Below are 20,450 nucleotides of genomic sequence, written 5' to 3'. Positions count from 1 at the left end.
ATATTTCTATCCTGGTAATCGAAACAATCGATATACAAGAAGACAGCCTGAATTTGGCGCACAAACAAGACTCAATCCAAACAAGCAAGAAAAATAAGCACTGAGGTGCTGGAGCGGAAATTGTCTACACTAAATTTGCTCTATTTATAATTACAACGGTCAGAATGCAGCAACATCGCATGGCACCTTAAAGCAACCATCGGCACTACTCCATCTTTGAGGTAGAGAGGTGTAGTTAAGAAATATCTTACAATCAAAATCAAAAAAAAGCTGCACCAAGAGTTTCATCTTACTATCATAAACAATTTGTAGAAATCAACCAAGAAAATTTATCACTCATGAACAGATTTACTATTATATCACAACCAGTGGAAGGTGAAAACACAGATGACTCCACTGACATAGAAATGACGAGACAAATTATGGCTTAAAAATAGTATAAAAAAATACTCCTCTTTTCCTTTTTTTGACTAATGAATACAAAACAAGGGGGGAGAGGTCAAAAATGTTCCCCAAAGTGCTTGAAAAGCCGCACCCATGGAGTCCATATTGACCTCACAGATCAGCCTCAGCTTCTTCAGATCCACAACTTCTGACTGCTGATCAGTAAAGAACCACCATTTAAAAATAAAAACTGAAGAATCCGCAGTACTTCATATTCTGCTACGGGATCTCCACAATTTGATCCTTTGTTTTCATCTTAATATACTCTCCCAGGGCAACTACGACTCCCGCAACCTCATCTAAAGAACCCCCACAATAGAAAACAATACCAGAGATCTCACACATATACAGCTCCAAACTGTTGACTGATGTCAACCACGATAAGATAAAACACAACATTTGATCAACACAGTTATACTTGATATTTTGACAATTTTTCCTTAACGGCAGGATCCAAAGCTGACATGCACTGTTCCCATGCTCCATCTCTTAGCATCTATACAAAGATTCGTCCAAGTTTAGGTTACTTTTGTGCTCTATAAAATCAGTTGCGCAACTACAACTACAAACGTAAAATGTATAGCCGAGGAAGCTAACCTGTTTATACCCATTCAACACTTGACAAACTTCGTCATGCAATTCCTCGCTCCTTATTTCCTGCCAGAAGTTTTTATCATCAGATTAAGAACTCTTTATTCTCACATAGTTGTTTAAAGTCAAATCATTTCATGCTTACGTGCCAACTTGCGATAGCTATGCACATGTACACAAGAGAACTCAATGCCCCTGAAGGATTTGCCCTAACCTGCAGAAGTTTGTAACTTTTATGAGATGAAGTTAATGATCTCAATTTAAAAACAATAGGATAAGTATAGGCATGTACCATCGCACATAGACCCCGGAAAGCATCCTCTTTCTCAACATCATCACGGATCCTGCCACAGTTCAGTTGCTTATGATACAATTCACGACACCAAAAGAAATTAAAAAACAAAAAATGAAACCACGCTCCAGATTCCAAGTCTCTAAATCCGACCATGTCTACTATCTCCAGATTCTACACGGCTACATCATCAAAAGAGAATCTAATAAAAGCATAAAAGCGTTTACTAATAGACTATTGACACCACAATATTGATAGGAACAAACATATATGTGTGTGTAAGCTGTTTTGGACAATAATGTCAACAAACAGCAAATTATTCAGTGGCAGCAGAAGGTGGAAGAAGTTTATCCTACTTGGACAAAGCAGTACACCACGATTGCATGAAATGCTCCATATGAGGTGATACAAGATCGGGACAGACCCATGAGAGCCTTCCAAGAGTGATGGCACTATTTTCGACAAGTGACTTGTGGAGAGCCTGTTCAACATTACGAAGTCAAGTAAAAGATAATGGAAATTCCAGAGAAAGGGAAACTAGTGATGGCACAACCAGGTCATCGAATACCTGTGCATTTTGCAGAATAGGGACTAGGCATGAGATAACTGTCATCACAACAGGAGAAACTTCTTGGCGAACCTGAAATTAAGTATTATGAACGTGTATGTCCATAAATCCCACCAAAATGGGTAAAATGGTTAATTTTCGGAAAGTGGTATATTGTTTATTACTTTCACTGGCATTGCATTCAGATACTAAAACTAGGAAAGCTATAGGAGAACAGTCGCACTAATATCTTACTGTCAGTTTCCATATAATCTCACAGTTCAAGAAATTGATATGAGAAAATTTACTGCATAAGTAAGGCAAAAACACATTCTAATCAGGAAAGCAAGCAGGTTTAGCTTTCTCTGTCATTAGAAAATGTCGAACTTATTACAAGGAGGATATGGTCTAATTTGGTTGGACCAAATGGTTAAATGATGAACTTACTTTGACTGCTAATTCTCCAATCGCCCAACATGCATTATTTGCCACTGATACAGTTTCTTTGAGCTCAGGGGTGCTCTGCAAACGCATGTACATATATGTCTTCAGATTCTGCCAAAAATAACTGAACTAGGTATACAGAATCATGAAAAATGAGTTCACATACCAGTTGTTTAGCTGCAACAGTGAGAAACTCTGACAGAGAAGGATGCAAATGTGTAGGACAAACCTGGTCATAAATGATCATTAGGCATGAGACAGGTATAGACACTGAAATAATAGAAAACTGAAAAGGGAAATAACAAACTTGAAACTCACTCTTGCAAGATCTCCCAGAAGCGCGAGAGCACTTTGTCGGACATCTAAAGAACCATCCTGGCAGCATTGGAGAAGTAGTTCCCTTAAACTGCTTTGTGCAACCTATGAAGATTTTCATTGAAATGTATAAGCATATCTGGGTAGGTCAGTCTGAATCTTCCACAGAAGTGATTAGAAGACCCCCAACAGAGAGATAGTATCTAAACTGTAAGCAGTTGATCGATATATCTAAGGTGTTTGAGCTATGGCACATCGAAATAAGAAGATCATGTTAAATTTGCACATTCACACAATATAGCAGCAGCCGTTATTGCTACTAAAACAAAACTTTTGGAGATTTGTTAATTTCACCTTACTTATATATATATATTACAATTAAGCAAAAGCAATTTAGCCATTACATTTCTAACAACTGAATAAGTGACTACCATCCCAGAAAAAAATGACATACATGGAGGAGGCAAACATATCAATAAGAAAAATTCAGATTAAGAAACTCTAAGAATAGAAAGTACCAAACTCTCTACTCCACTGCCAAGACCTTCTGCAAGCCCTGAGAGAAGGTCCAAGGAGCAGACAACAAATTCCTTCTCATACTGAACTCCAGCCGAGACAGGATCAACCTGCAAGAGAAAAAAAATCATCAGGGTGAAATCTAACTGAAAACTTCTTTTGGTCAGGCTAAACGTGATACACACTTAGGTGATGACAAACTTTTCAAAAATAGCATTACAACAGAGCTGGTTGCAAGACATCAGCATCACAACATGTGCCTAGTTAATCTAAGGGAACGCTGCTAGAATCATTTCTCCCTGTTCTAGATGCCTTTTCCACCAAAAAAAACCTTAATGGCATGATGCAACTCTGAGCAGAAGATACCGAAGACAGGGAAACAAGCAAGGGCAAATTTTCAAAACTTGAAGCATCAACATGGTATAAGTACCCATGCCACGGTGAACGACTTGGGTTATGATATTAATCGCAGCTTCCTGAGGACTGAAAGAAGAAATTGCATTTTCTTCTCATGTATAAAAACTTTATAACTAATTAAATGGCATCAACAAGAGCAATTAAATTCATTGGTCATAAGCTTAGCGCAAGTAAATCTGGGCTGGTTAAGGAACATAGATGGTTAAACTACTGTTCCCAGTTTAACTGAGGAGGCTGAAAGAAAGTCTAAACCATATTTGTTTTATCCTATCCAACTAGCTCATTCTACACAGATCCTGATACTTAAAAGCTTACGCGACACAGTTAAGTATTTTAACAAACAGAGTAACAATGGAACAAACTTTCAAGATCAATAGAGGTGATACACCTTCTTAAAATCCACTAATAATGAGGGACAAGTCAAAGGTTATCTATCAATGAGATAGCAAACGTGAATTTCTATATAGAGAAGAAAATGGAAGGAGTTGAGATACCTTTGCCATCAGTTGGGTCTGGATGAGGCTTAAGCACCTCTGAAATACAGGTTCAGCAAACTGCGAAAATCCGGGACCTAATGCCTGAGACAGATAAAAAAGAGTTATTATTCTCTGTGATTTCTCAACATATACTAGTTGTCAACATCTTGGAAAAAGCTAGATAAATAAAACCAGATGTTACCCAACGGAAATTTCTGAATAAAAACAGCATGCTGACATGTGTTTCAAACAAAGTGGTCCAAGCCTATTACTTCGTAAGGAAATAAGGATCTAAAGAGATTATATCTCTATTAACTATCAGTCTGAATGATATGCAAAAGATATCTGGTCAAAGTTTAATCCATAAACCATTAGCATACGCAAATCCCTTATCTTAACTGTTTCAAGCTCCCGGAATAGCATGAGCTTATAAGTTACAGCAGTATGTTTCATCTTTGGAAATTTCTAAAATGAAAACAGCATGCTGACACGCGTTTCAAACAAAGTGGTCCAAGCCTATTACTCTGTAGGAAAACAATAATCTGAATAGACTATTTAAATTAACAATCAGTCTGAATGATAAGCAAAAGATATCTGGTCAAAGTTTACTCCATAAACCATTGGTATACATAAATCCCTTATCTTAACTGTTTCAAGCTCCCGGAATAGCATAAGTTACAGCAATATGTTTCATCTTCAAAATCATTTCTAAGAACTTCAACTCGTAGTCCACATGCATATGCTTATTGGTCTTTTCCTTCCCATTAGGTCACCTTTCCTTTGCATATAATAGAGTTTGTCTAATATGATACAATTGTTTACAGTACAAGCCAAAGACAATGACCTGAGCAATGAACCACGACAAGTAGAAGGGAAATTCGAACCTGTGCTATTGACGTAAAGCACTCAAGCAAAGGAAAAAGATCTTTATCTGAATTTGAGAGTTGCTGCCACTTTGAGATTAATGGAGGCATCAGAATCTCAAGACACCTGGGCTGCAAATATAAGGACAGAGACAACATAAATTTGATAGATAAGTAGCTAATAACTATCCAGCTATACCAAATATGAGTACAAACACATTTAAACAACTTTCTGGTGTACTTCACAAAGAGAGTACCTGATTTAGCTCTTCCCCAACAGCATCTGCTAGAGTACCAATGGCATCATACACAATCCGGAGATTTCGCTTCTGTAAGAATACCACACAAATAGAATAACATCAAAATCATGTGCACGACATAACACTCTTGCTAGAAAATTTGCATTGCACAGAAATATTTGGAAGTTCGTTACTCTAACAAAAGTATTTCGATAAAAGCAATAGTCGTCAAGAAACCTGATATCTCCCAAAGGCACACAAGAGGTGCTGCAGAATAATCTCCAAATGTGGACCCAACAACTCTGCAGACTCCTGAAGTTTACAAATGGTATAAGAACATGAAAAGGGCATGAGCAAGAAAGTAAGAATTGGGTACATTCACAGTAAAAACCTCTTCAAGTGTAGCAAAGGCTGAACAAGCAGCTTCTTGTACACGTTTGTTAGTATCTAATACTCTTCGCAGAAGTCCCATCAACACCTTCTCATATTGTTCATAACCTTTTTGATGGCTAACCCCCTGGATACCGTCAAGAAAATAATAGTCAACATCAAAGTTACATCATGTTTGCTTAGGTTTAGCAAAAAAAAAAATGGATTCGCATTTAAAGGTTAACAAATGTGGATCACTCCTATAACACTGAAAAGTGTAATGAGAATAAACTTGCTAAAACGAATAGCCGCTAGAAATACGTTGATTTGTGTACCTGAACAACAAACTTGCTATAACGAGACAGTGTCCAACAGGTGATGCTTCTTATAAGAGGAAATTTATCATCTAAAAGAGGGATGAGGAACGACACGATCTGCAAAATTCATATATCTGAACCGTGAGCAAGTTTACTGTTCTTCAATTCAAATATAACTGAATACACACCATAAGAGGGCAGGGCTAATCAGATATATTTAAGTAGACACGTGACCACAGCATTACCTCTGGCAGATGAGAGTAAAGACCATTGATGCAACCTTCAGCTATTGCTCCAAATGCCAAAACAGCAGCTTCTCTTTCCTTCCACACTTCATCGCCTCCATTGGCTAGCTTGGCCTGTGAAACACAGTGAAGAAAGATTTAGGAGGACTGGCTGCCTGCATAACCAGACTTTCGGGTGTAACACATAAACAATCCTATAGGTAGACTGAGTGAAGATCGTGGTCAGCATTAAGTTTGCATGATTTTTAGTTAGTCTATCTCTGTGGATATAAAGATCAGCATCAAATTCAAAGCAAAAGCATAGACATGCTGAGTTATTTCATCTGAATTAAAAAGAAAAAATAAACATAATTGCAATGATTACACTAACGCAATTAGTGTCAATTGATGATTACAGAGGACATATGCAACTATCAGCCATTCACATCTTCAACCTATTAGAAGGTTAAAGTGAAGGGGAATAGATGGGGAGGTTAATGGTGTAAATAAAGAACGGACACCTCTAACAAGCAGCATCCAAAATAACACAACACTGGAGCCAGAAATCGAGAAGCAGTATATGATCAGATTTACTTCACAAGAACTAACAAGTACCTGAACCAAAGGCATCAGTGTTGGGAGTAGATCGTCACCGTACACATTTGAGAGGATATCAAGAGCAGCTGCACTGCATTTCCTTAGATTCCAAACATTGACTATGTCGTCATCATCCTGTAACAGAAGAACTTTAAATAAACAAAGGACGAAAACTATAGCTGTATTTCTCTTAAAAGAAGGTAACAAAATTATTGTTAAATTTGGTAGAACCATAGAGACACTGATTCGATTGCTATAAGGTTGCAAGTTAAAATATTCAAGGAAGTAGTGGAAGTAAACAGAAACACAGTGACTGTTTCAGTCCGTACATCATCTTCTGCATTTTCTGATCCATGAAATCGTGATGCATGAAAACGTGGCTTCAGATCCTGCCATGCAAAATAAGTCAGCATTGCATTTTCAAGGACTTATAACTCCGGTAGCAATAAAAAGTAAAACAAAAAGCAAGGCATCTTAGGAATTCTAATTTTGAACCTGATCTCTATCTGGGAAAGACTCGTCCTCCTGCAAGTAATCACCAAAATGTGAGTTAATCGAAGTCAATTGCAACACTGATTTCCTCAAGGATTTTGGGACCGAAAAATTTAAGAGAAGTTCACCTCAGCATCAACAAGTGACTCATCATCCTCAGCATAAACCATGTTCGACAGCAATAGCTACAACAAATTTGATAGGTAGAGAAAAGATGTAAAAACTATCCTTAGGTACTACAAGATATGGTCAAAAAAAGAAAATGATGCAGGAAGGTGAACCATACTGGAATAAGACGCGGCAAGAACTCTACTAAGTTTTCAGGAGGTAACTGCGCTTCACAATATGCTGACCTGTCAATCAGGAAATCGTACATTAAAAAGTAACCATGTCCTCAGTTAGCTGAAATCGCAGTTAAACTTATTTGCTTTTCACACTTCATCGATATGGATGACAGGAACATAATAAAATAAATATTTATTTGTGTTACAGATAGAAATAGAATACAGCAAGTCAACAACTTTTCTTTTTTTTTGCAAGAAAAGGAAATTTTATTGAGATGCAAAGTTACACAATTATACTGATGAAAGGAGCGCAATCACCCAGCCATTCACCTGCACAATTATTTCGTCTACAATACTTGGCCACATTATCGGCCATGGAATTAAAATTTCTACTAATGTAAGCAGGAATCTAAATCTTGTGTCTTGCTATAATACATGCATCTGACAAACGATGGTTGTTAATATGACATGCCATTATAAAATATAGAAGCATATTTTGTCTGCCATTGGTACTGAATTGGAACTTCGACCTAATTTTACTGATAGTTTTGGGTGAAAGCACAAGAACGGAAACATCATTCACATAATTGAACAAAATCTAATTAAAAGAGAAGAAGTACAAGAAGAAAAAAAGGGCATTAAAACTTCCCAACAAGCATATCAAGGAAGATGTCTAGAAAAATCAAGATCAGCACCCACTACAGCAGAACCAGCAATACGATGTAGCGTTGCACCAACATTTCTTAGAAAAATATTGAACTTCCAAGTTCCAACCAGCCAATATAGTACAGAAGTATTCAACAGTACAACTTAACATACCAACTTATGAAGCAAGTTTTGTAATTTACCAAAATTCACAAGCTTCAAGACACACTTCATCGTCTGTGTCCTTGTTAGCCAGCAACATATATTCACCAATATTTCGCAGATGAGGCTGCAGCATAATTGTTAAAGATTACATAAGAGCAAGAAACGTCAAAAGATGCCAACAAAACATAAACAAAAAGAGTCAGCAATCATATACGCCTTGATTTTAAGTTTTGTTTTGGAATAGCTGGACAATAGAAAATGGTAACATGTGATACGAAATTATTTTTCATCACATGTAATATAAACCTGTACAATAACGTGGGATGACCAAGTTGAAGATATTAGATAACAATTTCACAGAACAGAGATACCCACCTCCAAGAAAGACGGACGAACTTCAATAATCTGAACAAAGGCAGAACAAACCTGCCCGTCACAAGCACAAAAGATAAATAGTTAATGACAAAGGTAAGAATATAACCAGGCATGAGTAGTATAGAAAATAAAAAACCTTCAGCAGACAATTACGATCCGCACCACAAGCAGAGATGTCGCTCCACAATCACTAAAGAAATAACGTGATAGCTTAAACGAATTTCAGAAAAATTAATACAAATTAATTATGCCTATTTATAATAATATATTAATATATAAGGCGGTTGGTTTGGCATTTTCCATCATCAGTTGAAATTAACTAATGACTCTATCCATCTCATCACCCAATGCAACAGCTTTTTAACATCCGAGCAACAGCTAAAATTAGACTAATAGCCATCTATCAGATTATCTGATGCATGTAGTATAGACAGTGTTGCATGTACCTAATGGTACGAATTTGCACATATCCACACAGATCCTTTTACCCAAATGTAAGCGCAAAAAATGAACAACCCACTACCATATTTAAAGATATAATTTTGAAAAACAAGGATTTAATTAATTTCAACCAGATTTTATGCAATGAGGCTGCAATTGCCATGGACAATGGATTACTACAAGTGGGAGAAGGGGGGGAACCTCTTGACTTACCAATTTTCGCACCTCTGCAGTAGGATCAGTAGCAAGAACAAACAAGCCCTGGAGAAATTGATCCATAGATCGAACCAAAACCTAGGAAGGAAAAGAAAAGAAGAAAAAAACTTAATCTTGGTGCCTCCATATATGAAAGGTTCTTAATCCAAATGAAAAGGATAATTGCTAGATACTTACTGTTGGCATCAACATGATGAACTGATTAACAGCACCCAAGGAAAGCTTTCTGAGTGAAGCGTGTGATGATTGGAAGAACTGGTGCGGAAGGAAAGATAATCAGATAAAATCTTAAGCACACTAAAAGAACAACCTCCAGATCAACAGGAATGTCAAATTGGAAGAAGTCGGTGAATTTATAATGTATATACGCTTTATTTACCTGGAATAATCTGGGAAGGAATACATTGATAGGACGTTCGGCTAATCCAGGTACATCTACATCAAGCTCTTGCGGAATATCTTCACAAATCTATGGTACACCACACATCATCATATTGGTAATCTAATAAATAAATCTGATGCATGAAAACATTTAAAAAATTCTGAACAACAACTTCAATGGTAAATCAACCCAATGGCAACTATATTTACAAGTTGCACATACCTTGGATAAAGCATCCATTGCACCTTCCATGTGATTTAACTCCTTACTGTCCAAGCAATGTAGAAGAGCTTGCAAGAGTTCGGGCCAGCCAGGTACTCCTCCTTGTTGAATGATAACACTGATAACTGTCCCAACAGTAGATCTGATGTGCCTATCTGATGCCCCTAAGCAGGGTAACAATTCTGACTTTATATACTGCTGATATGATGGGGTCAAGGATTTGAAAGCAGTTCTCAGATTATTTTTCAGAAGCAAACCAGCTGCCTGCCGTATTTCTACAAGTGTGCCCTGTTTGAGAAGCAAAAGGCAATGTTCACGCCAAAAGCAAATAACCATTAAGTTAACAAGAAACACGATGTCTCCTGAAACAAGAAAATGAGAATTTTCTCACTTAAGATACTGTTAACTCAAAACAGCATTAGGCCGATATCGAGATGTCATAATCAATACAATTCAACTAGAAGAAAGAACTCGCACTTAGATTTCAGTACTTACTTCTACACAAGTAAATTACTATGGAAACATGTCAATCTCCAAAAACTAGGGTATGTTAGAGAATAAGGAGCTGGGCAACATATTATCTCATCAGTGCCAACAACGCAGAACCTAGAAAGTTCAGTTTACTAAGAATGGGAGTAGCAATCCAAGTCAATAACTACAATTTACTTCACATACACAGGTAACAAATTCAAATGTCATGCCAACTAAATAATTCTCAGATAATGCACAGTGCCATCACTTCAAACAATGTAAAACCAATCAAACACACAAATAAGTAACAAATATCAGATTACAAAACACCTAAACAATCCCTTTTAAGCAACAACAAAATGATCAAAACACCCAAATCCCTATCCTATTCCCCCAATATAAACTAAACCTACAAAAATGAATACCAATCCAATCTTCACAGACATCAAAACTAAAACCTAATCAAAACAAAAGCCTCTAGAAACTAATCAAACTGAAAAAACCTAGTTATCAGTAATAAAAAAGAAAAAAGTACCTCAGCACGAGCGAGAATGAAAGTGAGATAGTTATTGAAATCAGGGAATTGACTACAGTGTTGAAGTTGTTGCCAAATCCTAGTTTTATCAGAAGTAGGAGATATATGTTGTTCAAGTAAAGCACAGATCTCTCTTAAACCTTCTTCTTGTGGTTGCCATAACCCAGATGTTGCCGCAGCCATATCTACTACTGATATCAAGGTTTTTGAGACTATGAGCGATTCTCAGAAGAATCAAAACTCAATAAGAATGGAAGAAAGAAATCTCTACCCAGAGATTGTTAGAGAGAGAGTAGAGTAGAGAAATAATGGAGAGATTATTATTACGAATGAATTTATGAGAATATAAGTTTTTTTTTCTTTTATGGAATTTGGGTTTGGGTTTTGATTTTTTATTTATATTTTTGAATTTTTTTTATTATTTATTAATAATAGAGAAGAAAGAGACAAGGTTTTGTAACCTAGTTTGTGGTGGGTTAGTATCACCCACTGTAAGAGTAACTTCACCCATTTTAAGCTACCCCATATCAGTTTTGAGATATGGGTTATAGCAGAACTCGGTTATATGAACCGACCCGGCACAAATCCGAGTCACTTTGGTTTTGTTTTCTAGAAAATGGTAACAGGCTTCTTCTTCTTTATATATCTGTCTAGCTTTTGCAGCTCTCATCCATTGAAATTTAAGAAATCCTGCAAGTTCAAATTCCCGATATTTTTTTTCTTAACTTATCTATCGTCGTTCGGAAAGTGCTGATCAAGTTCTGGGTGGTATCTCTCGTTTAAACACTGGTAAACAAAAAATCTTAAATTTAGGTTTGATTTGTTCTTGCTATTCCGTTTCTATGTCTGTTCTCAATTAAGATGAATAGTGGAAGGAAACTGTAGTATTTGATTGAGTAATTTTATGTTTAGAATAGTTAAATGAAATTAGTAAACAAAATTTTTAAAAATTAGGGAATTTGAGCTGGTATAATTGTGTAATGTGTTGAATCTAGGGCTTTGCTGCATTGTTCTACCTATAACTTTAACTTCTTATCTTATCATGTGTTTTTTTTATCACTATGTTTTGTATGTTTCCTCTGTGCTGCATTTAGGTGATATATAGCAATCTCTTGAAAAGTTAAGTTTCTTGTTGATTTGAATTTCCTTGCTTTACTGTAGAAAGAAAAAATCATTACATAATTTAAGATAGCCAAAAGAAATGTGACCAAGCTTGAATAGGTTTACGATGAGATAGTCCAATAGATAAATTTTCAAAGTTAAACAGGTATCACTAGTTAAAGAGAAGAACAATTTGGCACAAATAGTTGGAGGAAATCTCTTTCAGGCGGGGGGGGGGGGGAATCTCTTGAGTCTTGACATGTTATTAGCAGTTTTGAGATTTGCCTTGGAGTGATTATATTGTGTACATATTATTACTCATATGCATGGTCTAAGCTAAATTATGTTCTCTGATTTGGTTTGTGAACTTTATCTTTACATGAATGTCATTAGCTGTCAGGTTGTCTCTGATTAGTTTAGGTACTTGTTTGTTCTTTCTCTTTACTGATTAGTTGTCTCTGATTGTCGGCAACATATTTTTCTTATTAAACTGATCAATGGCGAAAACAGTAGGTGAATAGAAGATGGAGGCAGAAGTAATAGAATCAAATATACTGCTACCTCAGCATCTCAGTTTCAAGAGGGTCCAGGTATTGGAGAAATACCCAAAAGGCCAAGCAAGAGGGAGGCACTGGAAACATTTGAAGCAAATCTTGCAGGGCGAAAACTACCAAACTTGCTCTCCAGACGACCCAACTTGTGAGTAATTCACGACTCAATTACAGGATTTATATGCATAGATGTAGCAGGAGTTGCTTTGTTGTATTTGATATCAGTTTACTCTCCATATCTTGATCTTTTGCACTCGAGTGTGCTTTCCAACAAATATTCTGTATGATCAGGAAAAATGCATGGTTTTGGTGCCTGTGTATTACTAGGAGTATCGGGATGTAATAACCAAAATTCTCATCAGCTCAAATTAGTTGAAATATGTAGCTCAAGAGAACAAGTTTTTTTTACCTGAAGCGCAATCCTTAGGTTGATTTCACTAGTCGAATAGGTATTGTTGATTCATAGAAATAGAGTAAAAGCTAAACTTTATTTTGATTTTCTCTGTCTCAGATGTCAATATTGAGACGCCACCTTCAAAGTATCCTTCAAAGAAATTTTGCGACATTACGGGGTGTGAGGTACGATTTTTCATATTATTTGGAAAGCAGTATTGTTCTTCTGTATGTTTCACCTCTGTAACTATGCATCCTATATAGCATCATCTGATATTTAATTGTAAGCTTTGCAGCTTAATTGATTGATCAAAAGCTAGAGAAACGTTTTAGTTAATATATTTGTTTGCCATCATTACATTGTGAAAGTTGCTTCATTTCCTCCCTGCAGGCACGTTACATAGATCCAAGGACAAATCTTCGTTATGCAAATACTGATGTCTTTAAGCGTATAAGAATGCTGCCGAACGAGTATGTTCAGAGGTATCTGACTCTCAGAAATGCTGCAGTTGTCTTGAAGTAACTTGGAACTTAGAACGGTTTCCATCAGAGAGAAATTTGAGAATCCCTTGTACTGTCGGTTTAATTTATTGATGTAGAAACCATTCTTTTTTAATTTCTGATTAGTGTATACTGGTTGTCATCAATTAAAGCTTTATCTGGTCACCCCCTCCTTCCCCCTCCGATGATTGGAAGTGGAGCACGGGTGAGGCGCACATAATAAAGTTTGGGTGAATCTGTTTTCCAGGCACAATCATTGCCTTTCCTCACAGATCAGCACAAGTGTGCGAAAGTTTGTTGCAATATGAGACCACTTCTTTATTTATTTTTATTTTTCTGATGAGAGTCACGAGACACTCACTTAAGCAGAGTATCATTTTCTTTTTCTGATGAGAGTCATGAGACACTCGAGCAGTATCATAACGTGATCAGTGAATCAGACAAACGACAATAACCAACATGGGAACCGTAGGCCAGAACATTGAGAAGCAAAGTGTTGTGGCAAGGGGTGGCTACCATCCATACCCTAGAGCTGTATTGTTAATTCTCAAGTTATAAGTTTAAATAGCAAAATATTGCAATATTGCGCCATCAGTCCCGAGTAATGGATGGAGTACATACAATTCCAGTATCGTTTGTATGAAAGCACATAATAACTTCTATTTAGTATTACAGTAGGGTGTTGGAGCACCAGAGCCTTGACAAAACAGCCACCCACCTTTAAACATCCAACAAAAATTTTACTCAATTGAAACGATACAAAAATTTTATTCTATTAGAGAGAATAGGGTTGATATCAATGAACACTCCAAATATCTCAGTGGAACTACAAACTGGAGCTAGTAAGCAACTAATCCTCAAGGATACACAAATCTAATCTCGCGCTACAGAGTCATCCTCCAGGTGGATGTGATTAGAATTACCTACACTGCAACAGAAACTTTTGAGAGTAAATATCTTGTTCACATTATCACAATAACAATAAATCAGAAGAAGAACGTATTTATATTGTTCTAGCTAGATAGAAGCAACGTTTGCAAGTCCAAGGATTCTTGACCGGCTCAAATCTTGGCCATAGATTTGAGCAAGGAACATCACTGGCCCCTTGATGGTTGCTAAATCATAGGCCAAACTTTTAGCTGCTCAAGAATCTAGTCACGAAATTTGGCGTATTTAACATTTTCCTAACAACCTCCATATAGGAGTGCCAGCGTCGACTCCAGACTAGTTGTAAGAAGCCAAAATTAACAAACAAAAAAAATCGAGCTCAGGGCTCCACGGCAGCCCAACATGAGTAATAAAACCATTTGCATCTTACAAGACCATGAAAGTCTACCGAAATCAGAGACCAGGATCATGATCAGTAAGCTAAGTGTTTTCATGATCCAAGTGTAAACTGATTGAGCAGAAGCTGCAGAACTTAAACATATCTTGCAACGACAAGACATATGATCAAACTAAAATGGGGTTGACCATATTGAATCACACCATTGAGGCGATCTTGTTTTACTCACTACCATACAAGTCGGTTCAACAAAAGCAGACTAGGCAACGCAGTGGCAGAGCCACATATTGTCTTGGGGTAACCATGGCCACCCCAATATTTTGAAAATCCTATACTATTTGTACCTGAATTTAGTCCTTAGTTTCTAGGCTAGAGATTGTGTTGTCCCCCAAAGATTATACTAAGTGATGATCGACCGTCCAAATGTCAAAGTAGCATATTAGAAATTTTAGAACTTCCTTGAATCTAGCATCTATCAATTAGCTTATATTCTGAACTTAGTTGAATTAGGATCCTATAGTTCATTGTGTCAGTCCTCTTGGCCTTGTATGCATAAACATTTTCTGTTGTGCGTATTGTCAATTCCCAAATACAAATTAGACTAAAAATATAACTAAACCAAATTATATAAACTTACAAATAAATCATCTTCTACTATGGATATTGCCCATTCCCGTCTTCACAATAAAATGAATGATAATTTTCTGAATGATTCTACTTACTTATGTATATAGAAAAATAAATTGTGGAAATATGTAGCTTAGATATACTGATACATGATTTTCAGATTTCAAAAGAGCAACAAATTTATTATACTCCGGGGGATGCACATCTTTGTCTTCTTAATTTTGATTAGTATTATTTATTAAAAATCTTCATTCAATCTATTTACTAGTTCTTAGTTTAATTTGTTATAATAAGCTGATTTGTGCTTGCCTCTCCAACATTTAAATCCTGGCTCCGCCGCTGAGGCAACGGCACTAGAACTATTGTAAATCAAACAAAACCAATAGTCACAAGAAGATAAAGAAGGCTATCATAACATTTGCATCCATAACTGCAAAAATTTGTGAATAATTGGGGAACTAGAAAAATACCTTGCCCACAAGCTTAAACCTTGTATTCATCGACATGAATCCACTTTGTAGATGACCATTTGTTACCTGAAATCACTGGGCAACCACCTGAAAAAAAAAATTGGAATGAGATATTAACTCTGCATATTTAACATTGGGAAAACCACTATCTAATGTAGGAGATTTTTCTCGTCCGTGTTTGTAGTTGAACATATACTCTTCAGTAGCTTAGGACATAGAAGCAACAACAGTAAACTGATTTTTCTAACACTAAAAGGAATAGAAGAACACATACCATGCAAACTCGATGGATCTAGAGAGGCATCAGGTCTCAAGCTCCAGAACAGCAATGCATCTCCCATTCTTGGTTTAACAGAGAGACCCTTCTTTCCACACTCAGATAATTCATTCCACCATGGTACAGAACTGATGTTTCCTTTTGCAGCTGGAAATACTGTTTCACCTCCTTCTTCTACATCTGAGCTGTAAAAGTAGACAAATAAAAAGGAAGAACATTTCAGTCTGTGACGTGCCACACAGAAAGGGAAAAAAAAGTTTAGTAAAAGAAGTGCATGAAGAGAGTATGACTCTTACAGATACATAAGAACAGTAGCTATCCGCTGACCCCCATTCTTTGTGTTGAAAGCATCGAGAAAGTAGTCATAGTGAGGTTCATATTTCTGACCGACTTCATAGTGAAGAATTTGAAGTCCCTCTCCATGAGCTGTAAAATTTAAGGTTCGGCTTGAATACATAAACAAAATCATACAAAGAATACCTCGCATGTATACTCAAAGCCTCAAACTACGAAAGCACTACATTTAAAAAGGTAAGACACAAATACGAATAGCTAGTTACCACTGAAGTATTATATGTTTGGCATAAGTGAGAAATAACTGCATACTTTCTGGTATAAATGTGAAATCTGCAATCCTTCTTTCTATGCTTCTGATAATCTTATCCTGCCCTCTCTTAAGGAAAGTTCCAGAGCTTGTACGCACCCTACAAAAAGCAACTGCATGCTAAGTACCTTTACTCAAACAACAGCGTATCTGAGACAGTAAGTGCAACTGATCAGTTAATTGAAACAAGGACATGAAAGAAGTCAAACCACCTCCTCACTATAACCTCTTTTACTTTCACAACAAAGTACAAAAAAATAAAAAATAAAAAATAAGATACACAGGATAACACTTTTCACAGTTCTGTATAAAACTAAAAATACAACGTGAGACATGGGTAGTACAAACCTGCTGTCTTTACTTTTACCAGTTTCGCTGTCAACCACAGTTGACTTTTCCATGTGAGGTTTGGCAAGATCAATCAAATAGTTGCATTCCTCCTCAGACTGCTCAAGAAACACGAAAGTCAAACTGTTATACCAATTACCTCATGATTTGCCCCTGAATAGAAAACATTATATCTTTCATGGAAATTGGAATACCCAGCGTGTACAATCTAAGGAGGCTTAAGACATAGATTGCACGTTTATGGTCATTTTCTATTACCCAGTTACAGCTACACGTTGCTTGCTGATTTGTGAGGCATGTTTAAAATTTTCTGCAGGAAGCAATAACAAGCTAAGTTTTACCATATAAAAGCATAGTGCATAAGAGTTTGACTGATATCCACCCATGCTGCCTTTCAACTCTCACTTTTATCACTAGTGTATTGTTTTTGGTATGTGGTAGTAACTCAAATCAAAGGAAGACTCAGGTGATTTACACTTTAAAAGTTAAAAGCCAGCAAAGATTAGAAAAGCTGCCAGCATGGACAGTAATTCCTATCAGTAACCAAGATAGTAATTAGTACTTTTCCATACATGAAAAGGACCATCTTTTATTCATGTCATAACATTTTGATCGGTAAAATTCCATCATATACATAACAAAATTTACGCTATAATTGCAGGTTGCGACTTACTAAATGTGACATGATCACAAGAAGTCTTCAATGCCCAATTACATAATATGGCAATAAGAATCCTTCTACAACATAAACTAAATCAAACCCCTATTTTACAAGCTCAAACCAAGTCATCAAATACGGATCTTTAGAGCATCCACTATATCTTACTCCACAATGACCATATAAGTGAAAAAATAACACAAAAATCATTTCAAAATTTCATTAAACAAAATTTTCATAAAACATGAACTCACCAAGAAATTGTGGTACACATAAGCTCTAGGCTCCCATGAAATAACTTCCATCCATTGGTCTCGCCTTTCCCCTAATCCATCGCCAGTTCTACAGAAAAAAAACAATATAACCAAATCAAAAATTAAAATTTCAAGAAAAAGACATTGAAAACCAAAATTAGGGCTTTTTTTAGAGCTAACATTGTTTACCTCTTCGGTACAGTATTATGAGCAACAGAACTAAGATCATTAGCTTTAGACATTTCACTATTGTGTGCAGGAAGTGAAAGAATTCCAAGAGCTAACATCATCAACAGAACGAATGACAGCATTAAAAGCATAGCTAATACAAGTGTGAATGTAGATGATCTTCTATTCGATGATCGAGATGAATATCTCATTCCTTTCGCCATTGTTGAACTGAAACAATGATCTCCTCCCAAAAGAAAAACCCTAAATCCAAGTCAAAATGAAAATTTCAGATCTGTTATATTTTTCTGTGTTCTGATTTTTCAGAAATGTCTTTCTTATTACAGTTGGATATGGACTTTCTTAGAGAAAAGATAGTAAAGAGAAAATGACAATAAACAAATTAAATTGACAAAAGAGGACTCTGAGTTGTTAATTTTTTACGGTATTGATATAAGGGTAATTTTGTTATTTTCGATACGCTCTCCAGTTTCTTTCTGCAAAAATATTTTTACATATCCAACTTACAAAGCCCCACGTTGCCAATATATACTGCCACGACAAAACCGCGTTGAAAAACTATTGAATCTGTTTTCTATGGTAGTGACGAGAAAATGTTCAATTTTTTTTATTTGGGAATCCGCAGACTTGCAGCTGAACATGGCAGCCACTGCTTTTTCTCGAATCAAGCGAAATGTTTCGCGCATTGAGAGACCAATGCGCAGAACTTTTACACGCTACCGGGGTTACCATATCAATCATTTGGAAGGCAGCAGCCATGAATTATCATACGATAACCATCCTCCTCAAACCAGGTAGGTCGTTCCTATAATGAAAAAGACTCTACACCAAGGGTGTCAGTACGTATATCAATTGCCGGTCCCAACCCAAAATCAGTTTCTTTCGGATGATGGCGGTTACATGTAAAATTGGATAATAGTACAAAACTCTTACGTTGAACTACACAATCTTCCTTTGCATTAAATGTGTAAAACTGATCATAAAAGTTTACTTCAGGAGATTGTTAGAGCTTAGTTGAATATCTCTGTATTTCACGCTTTTTTACCTACAATTTTGTTCCCTTTGTATACCGATATTCAAAATAATTTGTAGTTGCAGGAAATCCCACAACCACGCAAATATAAGAATCTATGAATTATTAAATAATCACGGTAGAAATTATTTTTTTATTATATCAAGATCTCAAGATCAATTACAAGAAGATACAAAACCCTAAGTTTCTTTTACACAGACTTTCTCTCTCCTAATTTCTTGACCAAGGATCCTAAAAAGAACTCTCTCTTCTACTTGAACCCGGGTTGCACGGACGCTCCATTTCTTGACCGTGTCCGCGTCCGACTCGCGTCGGACACGGGACGCTGACACGACGCGTGTCCAACGCACCAATTTGCGCGTCCTGCGCGCGTCTGGTTTGGACGTACCGATAACGCGTGTCTGACGCATTTTTTTTCATTTTCATTTAGTTTTACTATTATTAACCAAATGAAGAAAGACAAACATTTAGATCAATAATTTAGGTCTATTAGGGTTTTGTAATTGGAAATGACATCATGTATACCCTTAGTTGGGCATGCGTTGTTCAAAGAATGCATTTTAATTGTGCCATGTATTTAACAGTGACTGATTGTTTGACCTTCGGCGTGTATAAACAAACGGTAACTTTCTTTCTTTTGAAATTTATACACGTGTAGCATCATATTCTAATTTTTAGGATCGAAATACTTGACTTTGCTGTATAAATACATGATTATATATATAAATAATATATAAATAAAATATGTATATACGTGTCCGCGTCCTAGTTTTTTGAGAATTTTGTAGTGTCCGCGTCCGCGTCGTGTCGTGTTCGCGTCCGCGTCTGTGCAACCCAGACTCAAACCATCTACCCTTTATATAGGATATTACATAATGGATGACAGCTAAGAGATCCTTTATTTTCGGAATCTCTGTGCGTTGTTATCGCACATGTACATTAGCTATATTCGCAGACTCCATAGGCTTCGCACATATTCTTCATACTTTACTTGTGACTAAGCTGACATCATTCAATTCGTCACTCTATCTTGATTCATGCGACGTATTTCACACTCACCTGGCTGTCCTCTGCTCGCATATGATATATGTGCGATATTCTATCCCTACATTTTGCCTCTTCTCATTTCGTTCTTTTTGTGGAATGAGCGAGATGAGAAACATTCATCCTTTAATATCGCACATGCTTGAATTTTCGAATTTCAGTCTCGCCGACATTTTTCTACAATTTCAGCTTATTTTTCTACATGTGTTGACTTCCTCTTTTACCGGTACGTCATG

General features: G+C 36.4%; 3 protein-coding genes across 7 annotated transcripts; 1 reads left to right on the top strand and 2 right to left on the bottom strand.

Annotated features, from left to right (window-relative positions):
- Positions 1–259: 259 nt before the first annotated feature.
- On the bottom strand, positions 260–11,246 carry LOC113346748 (transportin-1-like). Of its 2 annotated transcripts, none has more exons than XM_026590252.1 (29): positions 10,880–11,246; positions 9,874–10,161; positions 9,649–9,738; positions 9,447–9,524; positions 9,267–9,347; positions 8,613–8,663; positions 8,276–8,361; positions 7,430–7,496; positions 7,272–7,328; positions 7,147–7,176; positions 6,981–7,040; positions 6,670–6,786; positions 6,076–6,189; positions 5,849–5,947; positions 5,536–5,661; positions 5,382–5,456; positions 5,163–5,234; positions 4,927–5,037; positions 4,061–4,144; positions 3,152–3,259; positions 2,637–2,738; positions 2,485–2,547; positions 2,322–2,396; positions 1,896–1,967; positions 1,684–1,808; positions 1,328–1,379; positions 1,181–1,249; positions 1,042–1,101; positions 260–940 (listed from the first exon to the last, which is right to left on the bottom strand). In XM_026590252.1, exons 1-29 carry the CDS (start codon positions 11,060–11,062, stop codon positions 857–859), a joined length of 2,679 nt encoding a protein of 892 aa, XP_026446037.1. In that variant the 5' UTR covers positions 11,063–11,246; the 3' UTR covers positions 260–856. The 2 variants fall into 2 exon arrangements, with proteins under 2 accessions (XP_026446037.1, XP_026446038.1); XM_026590253.1 differs by having other exon boundaries at positions 9,874–10,235; positions 10,880–11,013.
- A 247-nt stretch (positions 11,247–11,493) lies between these two features.
- On the top strand, positions 11,494–13,696 carry LOC113352933 (chromatin-remodeling complex subunit ies6-like). 2 transcript variants are annotated; one of them, XM_026596678.1, is made up of 4 exons: positions 11,494–11,668; positions 12,494–12,679; positions 13,043–13,110; positions 13,316–13,696. In XM_026596678.1, exons 2-4 carry the CDS (start codon positions 12,505–12,507, stop codon positions 13,445–13,447), a joined length of 375 nt encoding a protein of 124 aa, XP_026452463.1. In that variant the 5' UTR covers positions 11,494–11,668; positions 12,494–12,504; the 3' UTR covers positions 13,448–13,696. The 2 variants fall into 2 exon arrangements, with proteins under 2 accessions (XP_026452463.1, XP_026452462.1); XM_026596677.1 differs by having other exon boundaries at positions 12,491–12,679.
- A 284-nt stretch (positions 13,697–13,980) lies between these two features.
- Positions 13,981–18,491, bottom strand: LOC113346747 (probable prolyl 4-hydroxylase 3). Of its 3 annotated transcripts, none has more exons than XM_026590247.1 (8): positions 18,138–18,491; positions 17,949–18,036; positions 17,037–17,134; positions 16,691–16,788; positions 16,381–16,510; positions 16,082–16,269; positions 15,808–15,894; positions 13,981–14,353 (listed from the first exon to the last, which is right to left on the bottom strand). In XM_026590247.1, exons 1-7 carry the CDS (start codon positions 18,338–18,340, stop codon positions 15,821–15,823), a joined length of 879 nt encoding a protein of 292 aa, XP_026446032.1. In that variant the 5' UTR covers positions 18,341–18,491; the 3' UTR covers positions 13,981–14,353; positions 15,808–15,820. The 3 variants fall into 3 exon arrangements, with proteins under 3 accessions (XP_026446032.1, XP_026446033.1, XP_026446036.1); XM_026590248.1 differs by having other exon boundaries at positions 13,981–14,348; XM_026590251.1 differs by lacking the exon at positions 13,981–14,353 and adding an exon at positions 15,358–15,696.
- Between the last annotated feature and the right edge of the window lie 1,959 nt (positions 18,492–20,450).

The sequence above is a fragment of the Papaver somniferum genome, chromosome 2, assembly GCF_003573695.1.
Source record: "Papaver somniferum cultivar HN1 chromosome 2, ASM357369v1, whole genome shotgun sequence".
Taxonomy (NCBI): Eukaryota; Viridiplantae; Streptophyta; class Magnoliopsida; order Ranunculales; family Papaveraceae; genus Papaver; species Papaver somniferum.
Note: the sequence above shows the minus strand (reverse complement) of the source record. Positions and strands in the feature narration are given on the sequence as shown.